This window comes from Chinchilla lanigera, unplaced genomic scaffold, assembly GCF_000276665.1.
Source record: "Chinchilla lanigera isolate Chin_1 unplaced genomic scaffold, ChiLan1.0 scaffold00134, whole genome shotgun sequence".
Taxonomy (NCBI): Eukaryota; Metazoa; Chordata; class Mammalia; order Rodentia; family Chinchillidae; genus Chinchilla; species Chinchilla lanigera.
The window spans coordinates 2,490,250-2,510,953 of NW_004955535.1; the positions used below are offsets into that span (position 1 = coordinate 2,490,250).

General features: G+C 33.6%; 1 protein-coding gene across 1 annotated transcript in view; it reads left to right on the forward strand.

The window, feature by feature from the left end:
- The window catches only part of Dmd (dystrophin), a 2,013,932-nt gene that overhangs the window by 1,207,166 nt on the left and 786,062 nt on the right, over positions 1 to 20,704 (forward strand). The window contains exons 46-47 of the mRNA XM_013507710.1: positions 13,254 to 13,401; positions 15,653 to 15,802. Of these exons, the coding sequence (XP_013363164.1) occupies positions 13,254 to 13,401; positions 15,653 to 15,802 (298 nt within the window). The remainder of the gene's footprint in view (positions 1 to 13,253; positions 13,402 to 15,652; positions 15,803 to 20,704) is intronic.

Here is a 20,704-nt window from a genome sequence, read left to right on the forward strand (position 1 = left end):
TCTCTCTCTCTCTCTCTCTCTCTCTCTCTCTCTCTCTCTCTTTCTCCCCCTCTCTCTCTCTCCTTCTCTTTATCTCTCTGTGGAACTTTGGTTTTCTTTCTCTATATAATATATTCTTATTTCAATGGCAATATGCATAATAAAGGACAACAGGTGACATTTATCTGGGGTTGAAAACTATGACCCCAGAATTACCCCAAGGAATTCAAAATATAGGTACAGTAAAGAAAATCACTGCAAAGTCCAATGAAAAAGACTAAATCACAAAAAAGAAAGCAATATTGCGTTAGAATGAGGAAACAAAAAATAAGGAAAGAAATTGAAATAACCTAAAAAAAAAGAGGAAAAGGAGGCAGACACATGAATCTTTTACTAAGTATTTTCCAAGTTCATTCTATATTAAATAGATAGTTTTCCATACTTGGAAACTTTAGTAAATTAATGGAATAAGTGTTTGTAATCACATGCAACATCTAATTTTCCTATTACCTGTCCTCATGTAGAATCATGTGAAATAATAATTGTGTAAGGCATTTATGATTATTTCAGAGGGTTGCTAATGGTGTTACATATTTTCCCGATTGCATATATAACAGGCAATATTATACAGATTATATATAATTTCTTACAATACAATTCTTATACCTTCACATACCTAGTATGTGCCTGAGAAAAAAATCTTGGCATATAGAATAGCTTAGAAACTTTAGTAAAAGTGTCAGTAACTACTTTTTACTTTGTAGTCCATTCAGTCTCTGCTGCAACTACTCAGCAATGCTGCTGCAGCATGAAAACTGTCATAGACAATGTATTAATGAACGGATGTGCCTGTATTCCAATAAAACCTCACCTACAAAAGCAGGAAGTGGGCACAAATGACTCATATGCTGTGATTTGCAAATCCCTGGTATGTAGCTTTCCCTGATTTTACTAATTTTATGCAGATTATCCATAGATACATATACAGTTTGTTTTTCATGGAAAACCTTCAAAAACTAATGTAGACTCTATTATTGTCTTTGAATTTAAATATACAATTAATATGAATATACAATTAAGATGACATTATTGAGGGGTGATTAATTTTAAAACTGAGGCAATGCTATATGTTAAGTACTGAAAATAGAGTACAATCACCATAAACAGGGTGCTTGCCCTTATAGTACGTACAATATGTGGACAAACACAGCATCACAATATTCTCTGTGACAGAAATGTTGTGAGGAGTAATAAGAATAAAGAACAGGACCTATAGACTTGAAACTCTTCACAGAGGAAGTAATGCCTAGCCTGAGATTGGAAAGGTAACTAGGAGTTGTTTAGATAAAGATGTACAGAAGGCTATCTCTGACAAAAGGAACATTGTGTGACATGACCTGTCATAGTAGTGGATTTCAAAGAACTACTTTCTAGTAAGCTCTTCAGTGTAAAATAAGATGAAGAAAAAGAAGTTAGTAAAGACTAGGTCACACAAAGCTTTCTGACCCAGGTTAAAGAAGCTGGATTTTTATCCCGTTGGAACTATGGAGTTATTGAAGATATGAGAGTAGGATCAGAGACATATGTTAGAGCTCTCATTCTCGTGTCAAGATTGACTAAGAAAGATACAAGGCAGGAGGCAGAAACCAATTAGGAAACAGTGGGTTAGAAGTTGATTGCAGCGATGAGAGAAGGATGGAGTAGCAGGGAAGAAATAGAGAAGTGGGAAGATTCAAAAAACATATGTCAAGTAGGAATTTAAGCCCATATTTATTGATCACTGAGGGAGTGATGAGGACTCACATATTTCTAACCTGAGAAACTAGAAGCTGCTGGAACTGCCCATTGATTTTGACAAAGGAGCAGGTTTAAGCTAGAAGACGATGGTGTTTTGAATGTCTAGGAGGAGAAAAGCCTAACTGGAACTGGTATCAGCCAAACTGAAGTCGGGTCTTCTTCAAGGTATCTTTCACCAGACACTAATGGCTTAGCGGCAGGCTTTGCTGATCGATTAGGTCAGTTAGCCTCTTTCAAAGGAAGACCTAAAACACACTGAAGTTTTCAGAAGCCTGTTCCAGCCCCTGTGTAGGAAGCACACAAAATCTCTGGAGGAATTTCAGTGGCTCAGTTAGTTGACTGTACCTATTAAAGTAGGGCTTGAGAATTGCGTTCAACCTGGGAACCCCTCACACATATTATTCTAGAATTTTACCTAAAGGCTGCATTTGATAGAGAAGAAAGAATATGGATCACGAAAACCTTGGGATTCTATGTAGAACGTCTAAAGAGCTGGCTTTTCCTCCCATCTCCTGCTGCTTTCTTTTCATTACCTTGCAAACATTTGGCTCTCTTCTTTGTTGTTGGAACATTGTGACTAGACTCAGGCCTCGAGGTCTCATACTGATTTCCTCTGCTTAGAGCGCTGTTTCTTACAGTATTCACAAGTCTTATTCCCTCGCCTGCTTTATTCTATATTAACTAATTTAATTCAAGCTGTTATTTTAAAAATATATATCAGTGGCTGAACACCATAGATATTTCTCACCACTGTAAACTTTAAGAAAAGTTCATTTCTGGTCAATAAGCAACTTCTCTCCAAATTGTGAAATAGGAGGTGCCAGGGTTCTTTGATTTTGTGGCTCAGACCCTTTAGGATGTTGCTTTCAAAGCCACCATTTGTTTTTATATTAGAAGGCAAAAGGGCAAGGAATACCATCTGGGTGTTGGTGGATAGGCGGGGATGGAATGATGAGGCAAGTGTGGAGTCCAGGAGCTTTTGATTTCATTTCACTGGCTAGAGCTCACATCCAATGACAAGGGAGGCTGGGAAAGCTACAGCAAGCTGCATGAGTAAGAAAAAATAGTCAAGATTTTTAGTGAGCAGATAGCCAGTGTCTGCCTTGAAGATTTTACTCAAATGCTCCCTTCACAGTGGGACTTTCCCTGACGAGCTTTTATAAACTCACAGCTACTCCCCAGCCCACTTCAATATCCCCTGTCCCTCTTCCCCACTTCTGGTTATTGTTTTTATTTTCTGTAACATTTATCACTACATTACACTTTGTGTAATATAGTCTCTAGGTGCACCCATTTGCTGACAAATGACTCAATTTTTATTTCTTTATCTTGCTAATGTTTCCCCTTCTCACCAATAGCATGCAAGTTCCACCAGACAAGAGATCCTTTCCTATATTCTCTGCCAAATCACTGAACTCAGGTGGATCTTCAATAAATATTCGCTGCATGGTAATCTTACATCTGTTTCACCTAGAGTAGCCTCATCTGGTAGCACGTTTACTCACAGATAGATATTATGACTCTAATTATGTCTCCTCAGGAAAATTCCCCAAGTTAGATTGTCAGAAGAGAGAAATAGAGCGGTCAGATGGCACATTCACAGATTCCATCTCAAATATCCCCTGGGTATTCTTATATGCTTTATAAATACTTTATGTGTATAAACATGTGAGCTTAGGCAAATTTCCGAGCTACAAAGCGGAAGATAAGTAGCCATATTCTGCAGTTCTTGTACCTTCTCTTATTTTTCCTTACCATTACTTGAATGCTGTTAGTGAAGCACTAGACTAAAACTTGGGTTTCTGGTTTTCACAAGCACACTCGGAGGGGCTTCTGGTCTGAATTTTTTCAATGTTTATTTTTTTAGTAGCACATATTTGCAGTACATAATGATTACATTCCTCATGGGAAGTTGGTACCTGTATATAGCACATCTTATTTCTTTTTTCACAGCCTCCGCTTCTCTTGGTCTCATTTTCTTTCACAAAAGATCTATCTCCCGGGGCTGGGGATTTAGCTCAGCGGCACAGCGTCTGCCTGGCAAGTGCACGGTCATGAGTTCAATTCCCGGTACCCGAGAAAAACCAAAAAAAAAAAAAAAAAAATCTATCTCCCTATTTCTTATTATCTAACTTTTATTTTGCTCTTTATTTGTATTTTTTTTTTGTTTCTCATATGAGAGAAACTATGTGATATGTTAGTTTGTGTTTCTTATTTAACTTAACATTATAGTCTCTAGGTGCACCCATTTGCCGACAAATGACTCAAGTTTATACTTCTTTGTGGCAGAGAACTATGACATCGTGTATAAATACCACACTCTACTCATTCATTTCTTGATAGACATATAAGTTACTTCTAAGATTTAGCTATTATTAATTGTTCTGCTTAAACTTGGTGTGCATATATCACTGTAATATGATCTCTTCCATTCTTTCAAGATACCTAGAAGGTGAATAGCTTAGTCAAATGCAATTTCTATTTTTCAGTCTTTAAAGACTCTTCATACTGCTTTCTATAATGGCTATGCTAGTCTATATTTTCACCAGCAAGGTAGAAGGGTTTCTATTTTCCTGCAGCATTTCCTATAGCATTTGTTATTATTTGATTTGCTGATGATCGCCATTCTTTCTGGAATAAGATGGAATTTCAGTGTTCTTTCTTTCAGTTTGGATTTCTTTAATGGCCAGACATGCTGAACATTGTTTCAAGTATTTCTTAGCCATTTATACTTCTTCTAAAAAATGTCTATTCATTTCACTTGCCCTTTTTTGATTGGGGCTTTAATTTTGGGGGTCTTTTTTAAATTTCTGTTTGCATTTTAGATATCAGTCCTTTGCCTGAGGAATACTGACCAAATTTTTCTCCCATTCTGTAGGTTAGCTCTGCCCTCTGTTGGAGTCCTTGCTGCTCAGAAGCTTTTGAATTTGATATGATACCATTTATTGATTCTCTGTATTATTTCTTTTGTTGTTGAGGTTCTGTTCAGAAAGGCCTTATCTATTCTGCAACAGTTTTACCTATTTTATCTTCCAGCAGATTGTTTCTGTTTTAACATTTAGATCTTTTTAACATTTTGATCTTAGTTTAGTACATGGTGAGATATATGGGTCTAGATTCAGTCTTCTGCATGTGGATACTCAGTTTTCCCAGTCCCATTTGATGAAAAGGCAATCTTTCTTCCAGTGTATGTTTTTGGCCCCTTTGTCAAAGATCAGCTAGATGAACGTGCTTGGGGTTGTTTCTGCATCCTCTACTCTGTTCCATTGTTTCACATGTTTCTTTTTGTTCCAGTATTATCATGCTTTTTGTCACTGTAGCTTTGTAATATAACTTGCAGTCCAGGATTATGATGCCTCCTGTTTTGCCTTTATAGTAAAGCCCAGGAGGTTTTACTATTCTGGGTCTCTTTTGGTTCCACATGAATTTTAGGATTTTTTTCCTCCAGTTCTATAAAGAGTGCTCCTGTGTTCTGATTTGGACTGCATTAAATCTATGTATTAGTTTTGAAAGTGTGACCATTTTGACAGTGTTTGAGTCTGCCTATCCAGGACCAGAGAATATCATGCTGTTTTCTGATGTCCTGTTCAGCCTCTTTATTCAGAGTAGTGTAGTTCTCATTGTAGAAGTCTTTCATTTCTTTGGTTGGGTTAATTGCTAAGTATTTAATTTTTCTTGATGCTATTGTAAATGGTATTGTTTTCCTAATTTCTCTCTCAGTGGGTTCATTATTGGTGTACAGCAATGGTATTGATTGTCCTAACTTTTAAAAAGGAAATTTAAGTCTGTAGAGATTAAGTAACTTGCTGTAGTTCACACACTCAGCTGACAACCAGTAGCTTTTAGGTAGCGGCTTTTCCTTCCAGGCACTCTCACTGCTAAGCATCAGGCTTTCCCTCATCAGTCTCCATGCCGACATGTAATATGCTAATCATTTCCTTCATAGCAAGGCATGAATGCACTGAGAAGCCTTCAAATGTCATTCTCCTTAGAAGCACTTTTTTTTCCAGTGCTAGAAATTGAACCCAAAGCATTTACAAGGAGCTACATCCCCAGGCCTTTTTATTTTTTATTTTGAGACTCAGTCATGCGAAATCACTAAATTGCCTACTCTGGGCTCACGCTTGTGATCCTCCTGCCTCAACCTCCCAGAGTGTTTGTATTATAGGTATGCACAAACACATCAAGGTTGGAGTACTTCATTTTTATGAAGTGAAAATCAGGCAAAATGAATCAATGTATAATTTTTTACTCAAACACTAACCAGATATGGGAAGCATGTTGGTTTAACCAGAGCTTGTACCTTGGTTATGGTTCCAACAATATCTCTCAGAGTATATGAACATATGTGTCTAAGACTGAATAAATTTTGTTAATTTCACAGCGGAGAGTATTCTTATACTTGAATTCTAAAGTTTCTCACATTACTAGACTATTGCTTTACTTTGCTGAAAAACAGGTGCTGTCTGGAAAAGAAATATTTGCTATACTTGATCTCAACTGATGGCTTATTTTGGTGGCTTACAGAGGTTAACTGACAGTCACAAAGAAAAGTCTTGGAGAAAAATAAATTTAGTGTAGGGATTAACTTTGGTAGTATGATATGACAATTTCAAGAATTGGTTGCCATTATGATCCAGATTTGGAAGGAATACTACTAAAAGGAACCGAGTGGTTACATTGTATAACTTATGGATATACAGCACAGGAGAAAGAAAAAACCTGTCTTTACATTACTTAATACTATCTTATATATTTGCAAGCTTAGAATTGAATTTTGAGTGGAACATTATACCTGGATTCAGCAGTACTGTACCTCAGGCCACTTGGATGTAAGTAATGATGCTGTCTTCTAGAAAACTAAGTGAAGTGTCTAAAAACGTACATTCAAGAGGAGGAGTGTGCCAGTGTTGAAGAGGCGTGGGAAGGACGTGAGCACAATGGTGTGAAATATGAATGGGGGTGTGATATTTCCTTTTCATGTTTTATTTTTTTTAATTTTTATGAGGATGTGCTTGCACTAAATAATGATTACATTTACCTGGAAAATTGGTACATGTACATAACACATCTTAGTTCTTATTATTTCCACTTCCTCCCTTCTCCTTCTCCCTCCAATTTTATTATACAATTTTATGAAATTAATTATTAGACAAATGATAATTCCGTCTGCATTTTCTAAAGCTTCTATGTTAAACCTGATCAAAAAGCTTGAACAGAAACTTTTCTTCTGGAAAATTGTAGAACCACATTATATTTGGATATATGGTATATAAATCTCCCGAGCTTTAATTGCATCATTGTGAGCATTAGAAAGGTGATACAAAGGAGTATTGAGAGTTAAAGGTGATTCAAATGTGAAAATACCTAGCAGTTTGCCTGAAACACTTGGTATATCCCCTCTCCCACTGAAATCATGCCATGTGAGTTGGAAATCTTTCCCTCTTACCATAAGAGCAGCCCCACAGAAAATGATCATTAAGAGTTAATGTTAAATTCATTGAATTTAGCAACACATCAAAAACTTTTCCTTTCTGATTATGCAAATCTCTCACTAGCATAATATGTGCTTCCTTCACTTGCATTAGGAGCATTTATAATGTAAATGGTAACGGAGCCAATATTTCACACAGAAGCCATTCGTTTAAAAAAATAGCTAAATGTACTGAAATGCCTCTACAAGTAAAATATTTAGCACTTAATTGCAGATGGGTAATGTTAAACATCCCATTCATTATTATTACTACAACATGCCTGAATAAATCCTACCATAAGCATTAAGCAAGTAGGTAAACAAAGAAATAGCACTTCATGTGATGAATGCCAATATAAAGCATGTTTAAACTGTTCTGTCAAGAGACAAGCCTGGAAATGCTAACTGTGTTCCTTTGCTTTTCTGCAATCATCTGAATCCATAAATTCAAATTGCAACTTTTAAAACTTCAGATAGAGGCTTTTGAAATTTCAGAAAACACGTGTGCTTAGAAAAGCAGATTTTAACAAAGTCCTGGCTGGATTTTGGCACCATCATTTTATATTTCAGAGTAAAAATAATAAATCTGAACAAGAAATGACTACCAAATCTTTTCATATTTTAAAAAATGCTGTACTGTTTTTAAAAAATTAAGTCATCAGAAAAAAAGTTGTTTAGTGTGTGAAAAGAAAGCTTAGAGCAAAGAGCTGAAGCAAAGCTTTTCTTCAGTAAGTGATGATTTATTCTGAGCGTTCTAAAGTCTTCTAAATTAGTACACAGTTAATGTCCATAAAATCATCAGCAACTCACTCCGTTTCAAACTGATGGCTGAAGGTTAATTATAAAATATACTTAATTATTTATAGTGCTCAGATGAGTCCCAAATACTGAGTGTCCAAATACACTATGTATCATAGAAAATTTGCAAAATTTTATTGGAAAGATAATAATTCTTCACAAATTAATTTATTGATTTAATCCAATCCCAGTCAAAATTATCACGGTTTTATTTTGAAATTTATCCAAATGAGACTCATGTTACATAAGTTAGCAAAGCTAAGGCAAAAGAATGGTTTGACTTCCCAGAAATTAAACATGTGTTTTTTTTTTAATTTTTTTTTATTTTTAATTTTTTTTGGTTTTTCTCCAGTACTGGGAACCGAACTCACGACCTTGCACTTGCCAGGCAGGCGCTTTTGCCGCTGAGCTAAATCCCCAGCCCCTAAACATGTTTTAGATCCTCACAGAATAAAGTAGTGCATTACCGTCACAAAAATCTTCAGTAGATCAATGAACAGAATCTTAGTAATATAAAAACTTAAAAATAATAAAGAAGGCACAGCAAACCAATACAGAACAGATTTAGTGGGGGAAACTATCAATTTCTGAAAACTCAAGGTCAGAAACTTAACTCTATATAAATTTAAGGTGAATTGAATATTTGGACTTTCGAATGAAAGTGTGATGATCCAAACTAGAAGTGAATATATAAACAATTATATACAGACAGGATTTTAAGAATAATATCAATGAAAGAAAAAACAAAGAAATAGACTATTTGATTATTTATTTAGAAACAAACAGAAACACAAACAAGTGTAAAAGAGAAAAGAGAACCTGGAATAATATGCTCAATGAGAATGTGAAAAGAGCTCTTACAAATAAGAAAACTCTGGGAATAAAGTGAATAACAGATATAATAAATAAATGACAGTAGAAACATAAATGACAAACACGCACACACAGTGGTTTTCAACATTGCTATTAACAGAACTAGAAAATATCCGTAATAAACCTTTTTCAATGATATAAAGTACAATGTTGAATCATTGTAAAAGTATGGTCAAACTATTATTTTCTAAGTATTGTTGGGAGCTTATGTGTGGTCTTAGTACCAGAATCCAAATAAATTTAGCAATATGCATCTTAAATCCTCAGGATTATTATTGGTAAATTTTATTCTTTATTTAAAAGAACATAGCAGCTGCATAACCACTGGCATAACAAATGTGTTTATTGCAAGATTATTACAATGAAAAATTGGAACAAATTAAATGCCTGAAACAAAAGAATGATGAAATATGATGTACCCTATGTAGCTTATTACTTATATATTTTAAAAATCAATTTTTTCAGAGTAATTAATGATGTAAAGAAATACTGTAGAATATTAAGTAAAATAATATGTATAGAATATTTATAGGTTTTGATCCCAATTAAATGTATAAATCTCAATTATAACGAATAATTGCATTACCCTTCTTTCCTTGGCCAAGTACTCTTAAGAGAAAAAAAAGAAAGATCACAAGTAAGCAAGATATATTTGAAGTGGGAAGTTACTTGCTTTTATTCTGTGTTTTGTTATTATATATTAATAATTTTATTTTAATTATTATTGTGACTATTGTTTCATGGTACTCTTTTCTGTTCTTCAATTCTTGTTTGATTTGGGGCTGTGAGTGGTTTTTCCTTATATTTTACTTTTTATGCACACACAAAAGGAACACATGACAAAAAAAATCTAAAAGCACAAACTTCTCAGTGAAATAAAACCTCTAGTTGAGGAGTGTCATAGTTTAATCAGTAGTAACCCCCACTTCACCTCGACTCTCCATCCCACTGGTACTCAGGATGATGACACAGATTGACCTGGGATTCAGGTATCTTTAATCTGAAATACTGATATGCACACTGAGGGGTAAATTAGACCATGATCAGTGTTTGAAAGATATCAATATGTAATACAAGAAGCATGGTTAATTTCCTACCACTTTGTTTATAACTCTGTATTGTCTGTACTGTTCTTTTCTATTTTGTAAAAGGTTGTCTGTTAATGTTTTCCTCCTTTTATTTTTAAAATTAAAAAAAGAAAAATTGGGAAAGAGTCAAGAGAACAGAAATGAATACAAGATTGCAAAGAATGATGGAAACATTCATTCATTCACTAAACATGTACTCATAGCATATCTATTCTGTGCCAGACATTGTTTCAGGAGCAAAAATTACTGCTTTAAACAACACACAGAATTTCTTGCTCTTAGGGTTCTTAACTTCATGTGTGAGAAGTAGACAATGCATTAAATAAATAGCCAAATCATAGAATATGATAAATTTAGGAACTAAAGAAAAAGACAAATACAAAGAGAAAGAATCAAAATATGGAGAGGAGATAAAATTTTCAGTAGTGTCATCACAGAAGGCCTTCAGGAGGTGAGGGAGCCAGCTGCACTTGATATTTAAGGGAAATGCTTTCTAGCCAGAGAGAAGAGCAAATACGAAGACTTAGAAGCAAAAATCCATCTCATATATTTCAGGAGCTCAGCAAGACAAGTGGCTCTCAATAATATAAAAAAAAAGGGAAAGTAGATGAAAATGTGGTGGAGAGGTAAGAAGAGAGGGAATCAGCAGATCTTATAGATCCACGCTGTTCAACAGAAAAACTAAGTGACATATAAATATAATTATATAGAAAGTTTATATAGTTATACATATATGTCACTTAGTTTTACTATCATATATATATATATATATATATAAGTTGCCTCATTAAAAAATGAAAAGGATCAGGTGAAATTAACTTTAATATATTTCTTTAAACCAATGCATTAGAAAATAGTGTTTTAACCTGTATGTGAGACACAAAGCGTCAATGAGATATTTTTCATTCCTTTAATTTTTTAAAATAGATTGTTTTAGAGCACTTTTAGGTTCACAGCAAAACTGAGCAGAAAGTATAGGGACTTTTTTTTTTTTGGTACTATGTGTTTGAAATCTGATGTGTGTTTTTCACTCACAGTTCATCTCAATCTGTACTGGTCATATTTCAAGTACTCTACTACACTGGAAAGCCCAGATCAGGACCCTTGTATAACAATAATGTTATTTGTGCTTTGGGCTTTTGCTCTTCATAAACTGGGGAGTAAGCTGGGGATATAGCTCAGTGGCATAAGCGCCTGCCTGGCAAGCGCAAGGTTGTGAGTTCGATCCCTGGTACAGCAAAAAAGAAAAAAACAAGATTAAAAAAAAAAATAAACTGGGAAGTAACGGAAGAGTTCTAAGTGCAGAGGTGACATAATATAACTTGGGTCTTCACAGAATACTTCTAACTCCTGTGTTAAGAATAGGACAGAATGTCACCTTCCATATCCCAGAACAGACTTTCAACAAGTTCTCATCAATAGCAAAACTGAATATAGACAAGCAGAAGTCCAATAACCAGATTCTGACTTGGGGAACAAGTGTAATAGTAATTGTCTGAAAGCCTTGTCTTTGCACATACTGTGTCCTATTCCTGCAGCATGAGGTTCTCTCTTCTTGCATCAAGCCTCAGACCGTTATCTTTTCTGTGTTGTCTCCCAAGCCCTGCCCCAGAATTAACTTTTCACCCTGTAATGCTCATTACACTCCTTGGTTCACTGGGCTGTTCTGTGTATTGTATGACAAAAAAAATCTTAAAAAATAAACTTTTCAGTGATATAAAACATATGACAAAAGGTAAGATATTTCTTCTCATGGACTGTGAGATCCTCAGAATAAAGGTATACAATATATCTATCTTTAACTCTAATATTCAGTAGATTCTCTGGTACATAGTAAATTGTGAATAAGATTTGTTGACTTGAACGAAAAAGTCACTTCTTAAGATATAAAAAAGGTTGCAACCCAAATAATCATCAGCAGTTGTATATTTGTATCAGTGCATACTAAACAGCCAGGAGAATGGACAAAGCAAAACTACATATAAAATGGATTATTATAAACACAATTTTGAGTGGAAAAAGACACAAGCATACATACTATACGGCTCCATTTGCTTAATATTCAATACAGGCAAAATATCCAAAATTGACAGGTTATTAGTTATATATGGAGGTAGGAATTGCAAGCAGACAATAGGGAGATTCTATGATGCTGATGACATTCTTTCCCTTGTTATTTTCCTTAGTTATACGGTATATCTAATTTTAAACATGTCATTGAGCTATACAGTTGTATATATACTTTCCTGTACATATTATATTATACTTCACTTAAAATCTCACGTCTCCCAAAAGACAACAAAAGGAAAAATTGTAAATTATTTTAAATGTGAACCATTCTGTTCAGTTATAATCTTATCCAAAATGTAACATGAATTTATGGCTAATGAAATAGCATACATTATATGTACTTATTTTTTTTTTGGTTTTGTTTTTTGGTTTTTCTCCGGTACAGGGAACCGAACTCACGACCTTGCGCTTGCCAGGCAGGCGCTTTTGCCGCTGAGCTAAATCCCCAGCCCCATATATGTACTTATATAATTAAAATTTCCCACTAGTACAACATATGTCAAATATTGTAAATTAGAGTTTGTCTTTCCTCTAGAAAGGTCTTGCGTCATAATTTGGAAGACATTTTACCATGTAATCATTTGGCGTTTTATTTTAAACCCTTGTTTTTACTTTTGTCCTTTAATTTCCCTAATGTATGCTTTAATTAAGCATTTTAAGGAAAAAATTTCATGTCACATATTTACTCTAGCACAATGGTTTCCATAAAGGGCAGTAATATACCCAGGAGGTTATTAGGCGATGCCTCAAGATATGTTTGGTTCTCACTACCAAGAGGATTGAGAAGTTGCTACTGCCAGGTAGTGTATATAGGCTCGGAATGCTGCTAAATATACAATGCACAGAACACCCCGAGCAGAAAAGAATCCTCCAACCTTAAATGTCAATAGTGCTTAGGTCAAGAAAACTTGCTGTAAAGTAATAATATAGTGTTGTTGAATTTTTAAAACAGAGATTTTCTTGACCAATATCGATCTCTTACCTTTCAGAGATTTTTAAAATGCTGAAATTATTTTGTTCAAAGTGAATGAACTTTCTTAAAATTAATTGTATATTGTTGCCCTCTTTGCAAATGCTTATTTTTAAGGTGTTTGCCATGTTCTTTCCAGTTTGCTTAAAAAAAAGAAAACTTGAGAAATATGTCATCTATAACAATTTCATTTTTCTTTCTCCAGGCAAGAAGAACAAAAGAATATCGTGTCAGAATTTCAAAGAGATTTAAATGAATTTGTTTTATGGTTGGAAGAGGCGGATAACATTACTACTATTCCCCTTGAACTGGGAAATGAGCAGCAGCTAACAGAAAAGCTCGAACAAGTCAAGGTAATTTTATTTTCTAAATCCCCCCAGGGCCTACTTGTATAAAAGCTATTTCTAAAATATATTTAATCATTAATTTCCCACCCATTATATTATTTGTAGTCTCTTACTAAAGTGATTTTTTTTCTCATAATTTTATTTTGTCTTCAGCCAATGGCTTCAAACAGCGTACATATGTATGTGTACATGTATATACGTATGTATGTATATTTATATGTAGATATGTGTGCATGCATAGATACATGTATTACTTATATACTGTATCTGTCAGACATAGTGAATAGCACTTAATTTTAAAACTAATTTGAAATATATTTTAGATTTATTCAAGAATTCCATAGCTTCAAATAATTTGAAAGCCTGAAAAGGCGTTGAATCATAAAATATAAATGGGATTTATATAAATCACCTTAATATTTATAATTTATAATATATCAATCTATGTGGGCCTATGCTTTTGATGACTTGGGGGGAGTCTTTGTAGAAATCATCTCATTTCCTAAAGAAGACCTTAACTGTCAAGTCAATAACTCTACTTCAGTCTCTGATTAAAGGTGTTACATTTGCCTGAAGCAATGTTTTGGTTTCTTAGGTCTGAGAGTGGGGAGAAGTGGTATTGTTTCACACTGCCTAGTGGTTGAATAGATATTCAACTTATTCAAGTGATTTTTCTTATGTTATTACTGTGATATATACTCATAACTGATTACCACACAGGGCTGACCAAGGTGCTCTGATTGTGCAGTTGGATTAATTTTCGTAATTTTAATTTAGGTTCAGCAACTCTTTTGGATGTGTTGTATTGTACTTATTGAAGGAAAGGTAAAAGTTGAGGGGAATTAATAATTAGTCATCCCCTACTTTGGGCCAAATATTAGATGTATTTACAACTACTATCTTATCGCATCTTCATATTAATCTTTCAAAGTGATGCCGTTATCACTTTACAAGGCTGCATAATCAAAGGGAAATGGAATTTCTTATTTATCAATGATTCGTTTGCTTTACTCATGCGAATTAGATTCTAATTTCAACGTTATTTCTATGAAACAAACATTTACAACCTACCAGGGGATAAAGTATAAAATATTTTTTATTGAAGTAAACAAATGCTGAGCACTTTGTATATGTCAGACGTTAAACCAGGTATTTGAGATTCAAAAACTAAGGGTTTGAAGATTATTACACTCTGGAAAAATGAACTCAGTCTGTTCTTGAAAATTCATCTTTCCAAGGATACTGAGGTTCATATATAGCATTGTAATTGATAACTCATTTTATAGATATAATTAGAAGCATTCATTTATTAATGAATATGCATTCATGTCCTATTTCTCTTAGACTACCTACGTAAGTGCCATCCAACAGAAGTGTCTGTGATGATGCAAATGTTCTGCATCATCCATTTCCATAGCCACTAGCTAAATGTTCCTTGTGAAAGGGGGCTACTGTGAGTGAAGAAGTGAGTTTATTTTGTTTCATTGAGTTTTAATTACCTTAAATCCAAATAACATCATGTGACAAGGGGCAACCGTGTTGCCCACAGCATCTCCAGACAACATCAATAAAACACAATTATTAGCATGATGAAGGTTTTGGAGCTCTTGGGAAAGGGCATAAACTATGTGATGTTGGAAAATAAGAATTCCAGAATGAAACGCCCCATGCTTGAATCACTGCTCTGTTGTTGCCAGGTTTGTGTCCTTAGGGCTGTTATTTAACCTCCCTGTCTCTGGTTCCTTCTATATAAAATGAAGATATTAGGAATTACCTTCTAAAACTACAATAATCTGAAGAGAAGCTTGGATAATATAGAGGAAAGGCTTAGCACTCTGTACACTGAGAGTTCAATTTCTTACTCACTGCAATCTATGGTGTTATGACCGACTGTAGTACCTCAGAATTGGTGAATTTATTCAAATTGTTTTATTTCTGATAGATATGAGTTTTCAGAATAACTCTGGGGTGTTCTTTTACAGCTCATCATACCAACTAACGTTTTTCTTTTTTTTTTTTTTGAAAGAAATCTGAAGGATAAAATAATCTGTTTATTTGTAGGAAGGCTTGTCTATTTGGGAGTGGGTATTTCAGTCCAGCAGCTCTGTGCTCTGTAGCAAACTGGTGGTATTTGAGGCACCAGTGGGCCTTCGGTCAAGTCTGTTCATTTTGATACACTAATCAATAGAGGTGAAGACAAGGCAGTTGGAATTGTGCTGTAATTCATTTTAAACGTTGCTGCCTTTGTCTGTTCCAGTTACTGGCGGAAGAGTTGCCCCTGCGCCAGGGAATTCTAAAACAATTAAATGAAACCAGAGGAACAGCACTTGTAAGTGCTCCCATAAGCCCAGAAGAGCAAGATAAACTTGAAAATAAACTCAAACTCACAAACCTCCGGTGGATAAAGGTTAGACATTAACCATCTCCTCTGCCATATGTGTTAAATGGTCTAACTGTTTATATTTATTTTGTTTCCTAGGTGTGTTATTGGTGGGGGAGAAAGCTTGCATGTGGAGTTTTGTGTTGTGTTTTATAAGCTGACCATTAGATTTGGCTTTAGGTTTTGTTGCAGATAGAAAATAGGTAGTGGATAGTTTTACATTAATGATCAAACCCCAAAAATATTTTCCACTATCTTTTGCATAAATTATTCTAAAGAATTAGACTGAAAAGTGAAGTAATTACTAGTGATCAACTGTATACTGACAGTATTTAAGCAAGAAAGAGGTGGTTTAATTCAACAAATAACATAGTCAAGAACGCTTATTTGTACTTTTAATACTTGAAAAGGTTATTGCTTTATTTTTTAAATTTATCTACTTACTTTGCTTGTGAGTATTTATCCACCTGGGATACTTTTAATTTAACCTTTAAAATGTTTATTAGATTAATACATAGTTACTCTCAAAAACAAGTAGTATATATGAATTTATAATGAAAAGCAAGATCCATTGATCTAGCACCATTTATTGAAAAGCAGCAATTTTCCACTACATAACCATGCCAATATCTAGATCCCTATCCTGCATCATTTGATTGTGTCTGTAATTCAACGAGTACAGATGGTATAATTACAATAATGTTGGGATTTTTAAAACAGATTTATTGAGGTATAATTAATATACTATTAAATGCACACATTTAAAATATACAATTCAATGTTTTTCTTTTATTACTTTATCTTTAATTGTGTGAAATTGTATATACACATAATTTATCATTTTAATGACTTCAGAGTGTATAATTCAGTAGTATGGATTACAACCATCATGAACATGTATTTTCAAAATTTTCTATAACTGCAAACAAAAACTCTGTAACTATTATGTACTAGTTCTCCATCTCCCTCTGCTCCCAAACTCTGGGAACCTCTATGTTTATGTATTTGCCTGTTCTAGATATTTCATATGAATGAACCATATATTTGTCCATTTGTGCCTGGATTAGTTTATTTAGCATAATGTGTTCATGGTTCAACAATGTTGTAGCACAGGTCAGAACTTTATTGCTTTTTATGACTGAATAGACTTTAATTGTATATATGCATGTATGCATATACATAGTCATTTTTATTTTTAAAAATTGATATTTGGCACTGTAAACACCCCAGCTTTACTCTTCTTATTCAAGTATGCCCTGGCTGTTTTGATTCTTGGAATAAATTGTAGAGATATCAGATCTACTTTATCTGAAGTCTGCCAGGATAGTGATTGAAATTATGTTTAATTTGTGGAAAAATTAACATCTTTACAATACTCACTTATCTAATATTATAGCATACCCTATCTCTCCATTAATTTACATCTTTTAATGAATTATTTAATAATAGTATGCAAATTTCAGTCCAAAGGTCCTACATATGATTTATGAGATTTTATCACAGATATTTAATGTCTTGACTCTAATAAGAATGGAATTAATTATAAATTTTGGATTTTTGTTGATAGCAAATAAAGATATAATTGATATTTGTATATTCAGTACATACACAATTACCTTACTATATTTACTTATTAATAGAGTTTATTGAATCTTTTGAGTTCTTAATGTATAAATTTATGTCGTTAAATAGAGGCGGTTTCTCTCTTTTCAATTTTTATGTCATTAACAATGTTTTGTTTTGGTTTTGTTTTGTCTTTTTGCACAGACTAGGACCTCAAACACAATGTTAAAATGAAAGTTGTGATATTGGAAATCTTATCTTATTCTGTATCTCCATAGAAAGCTTTCAATATTTGTCATTAAATATAGCATTTGTAGTAGAATTCTTTTAGCTTTCTTAATCAGTATAGAAAATTTCTCTTTATTCTCAGTTGAAGTTTTTATTATAAATAGGTACTGAATATAGCTAAGTGCTTTCTTTGTATTAATTACAATGATTGTATGGTTTTCCTCATTTTGTGTGAATGTGGTAAATTATAGCCAGTGATTTTTGAATGTGAAACCTCTTTGTGATTCCTGAAAGCCACCTTATTGTAATATTTTCTTGGACTTTTTAAAAATCTTTGTTCCTGACAGGGATTGGTCTGTAGCTTCTTTTCTCTCAGTATTCCTTGCAAGTGTTGGTAGCAATATTAGCCTGGCTTTATAAAACAAGTTGGAACATGCTTCCTCTTTTTATTTTTTCTGGAAGTAATTGTCGAAGATTGATATGATTTCTTCCTCGGGTATTTTAAAAATTCAATTGTTAGGACATCTGGCATGGAATGTTTTAATGGGAAAGTTTTTAATAATGGATTCTGTTTCTTGAATAGATATAAAATGGTTAGATTTATTTTCTTTCTATCAGCTTTTATAACTTGAGTCTTTGAGGAATTTGTCCTTCTTTTCATTTTCCTTTTGGGTTATAGACATTCATACAGCTAGTGATCTTTTAGATATTTATCTTCTTAAGCTTTGAGATAGGGTGTCCCTAAATTGCCCAAGCTGGACTCAAAGTTGAGATCATCTTGCATCAGCCTCATAAGTAGCAGGAACTATAGGCGTGCACCGTCATCCCTGACTCATATGTGAGGTGTATATATATATATATGAGATAATACAATAATACTAAGGTCTCAAAATACCTGATAGTCCTTGATAAGTAAGAGAGAATATTTTACTGTTTCTGCTAAGGTAGATAGTTGACTCTCCTGCAGAAAGATACCTTTAATTTTTATAATATAGAGGGCTTTGTTCTGAAGTTGGGATGGTTAAGCTTAATTGTCAACTTGGCTGGATTAAAAGATTCTTGGAAAGGTGACTGGCTGTTGGGGACACTATACTCATCAGTGGATTAATCCACTGTTGTTCGTAGCTAAATATGTTGTTAGCATATAGGGCTTGCCTGAAAGTGGATCACTGGAGGTTTGCTTTTGATGGGTGTATCTCTTGCTGGTGCTCTTTACATGCTCTAGGCTTCCCAAATGCCATGAAGTGAACAGCTTTCATCCACCAAGCTGTTCCTACCAAGGACTGAACTCCGAAATCATGAGCCAAAGTAATCTTCCACTCCTTTAAGTTGTGGATGTTAAGTGTTTTGTCCAAGCAACAGGAAAGCGAACCAATACAAAGGTTCCAACGCCTCATGCTGTGAATTTCTTCAGATCTCATAGTCATCATTGCATAAAGATGACATATTATTTGTTAGTTTTGATCTGTGTTTCATTTTGATTATCAGGAAGGGCAAAGTGAGGAACATTTTTGTGTGTCAGTTTTGACCTAGGGACAAATTTCCATCTAAAAACTTTCAATTTCCCAGTTTTATCACACTTTTGATCTTCACCCCACAGTATGTGGAATGCACTCACCCGATAGTTGCTGCCCCTTTCTAAAGCAGCCCTGAAAGTCCTGTTTCATAAGTGTCTTTATGAAAGAGGTGCATGTTTCACTCAAACATTGTCCAAGTTCTTCCAGAGTCACATTTTCCTGTACCTAATGCTGTTCTCCCTCACTTTCTATGTCCCTGTGTGCGCTTTCCCCAGACATGTTGTCCTTCGAGGATGTTTTAAAACACAGTTTTACTATGAATTTGAACATATTTAATACATATTAACTTTGTTCCATTCAAAATCTAAAGCACATTAAAATCTTTTAAATGGGGAACAAATCCATCAAAGAATATATTTCAGAACTGTAATTTTCATGTAACATAAAATGGCTTCTTTCAAAAATGCCACGATTATCTTTAAAGAATTGCTTGTTATTCAGCATACAACTAAATTGTGAAGGACGAGGATGTTAAACTGAGAAAATGTTTCTTCTTTGAAAATAACTGACATCAGCAGTACAATTATCCCAGCTTTTCTAATGTTTTTATTATTTTTTATTCTCTTTATTTGTTTGATCAATCTTGTATTCTTACATCTGGTAATCTGAGCAACTTTGTTGAAGATAACACTATGTAATATAACCATGGTTAATTTCCTGTCACCTTGTTTTGAAATTCTGTATTGTTTTTATTGTTTTTGTGCTGTTTTGTTTTTGTCTTGGTTGTTATTTTGTTTTCTTTTCTCTTTAAAATAAAAAAAGAAGGCAAACAAAGAAGAGAAAGAAAATAACTGAGACTTCATTTTTAATTGTTTCAGGTTCTTTATTATATTTTAAAGATGATGCTGAAATTCTTATTGGATTATTTACATGACTGAAAAGGTATTTAGAAATTGAACTAAGTGCCAGTCTTATAACATTAAATCAAGATGTCTGCTTAGGAAGTCTATAATTCTAGTTATTGGAAAAAATATTTTCATATATCAACATTTTCTCTCAGCTATATGAATAATCTGAATAAAATGTTGCCAGGTCAACATGGAAAAATAAAAATAAAACTTTTCTTTAAGGATGTCAAAATAGCCATGTAAATGCATAGACACTTGCATATGAAAGGACTGTCATATCCTAGTAATTAAATTTTGTAGTTGTGTAATAATACAAATAAAACAATATGCACAGTAAGAGAATAATGAAAACCAATGCCCCAAAGTTTCCTTCAATATCCTATCACACCTTATCACCTTATTATCACAATATCTTATCACATCTTATTAGCACAAAAATAAATACAAAAATTATAATTATAGGAAATATGTGAGAATTATCTAAAATACACAATTACAGCTTTGCGTGTTGTGAAACAGAAATCAAGGTTGTATCTCTTCTAAAAAGAATAAAATCTCAAATTTACGATAGAAAATTAAAATTAAGATTATGACACCATTTTGTATAGACCTATATACTACTACAACAGACACAATCCCTTTGTCCTACACCAAAAGCATAATTTTAATGCTATACCTTTGCCATTAAATGTCACAGGATTTGGAATCTTCTT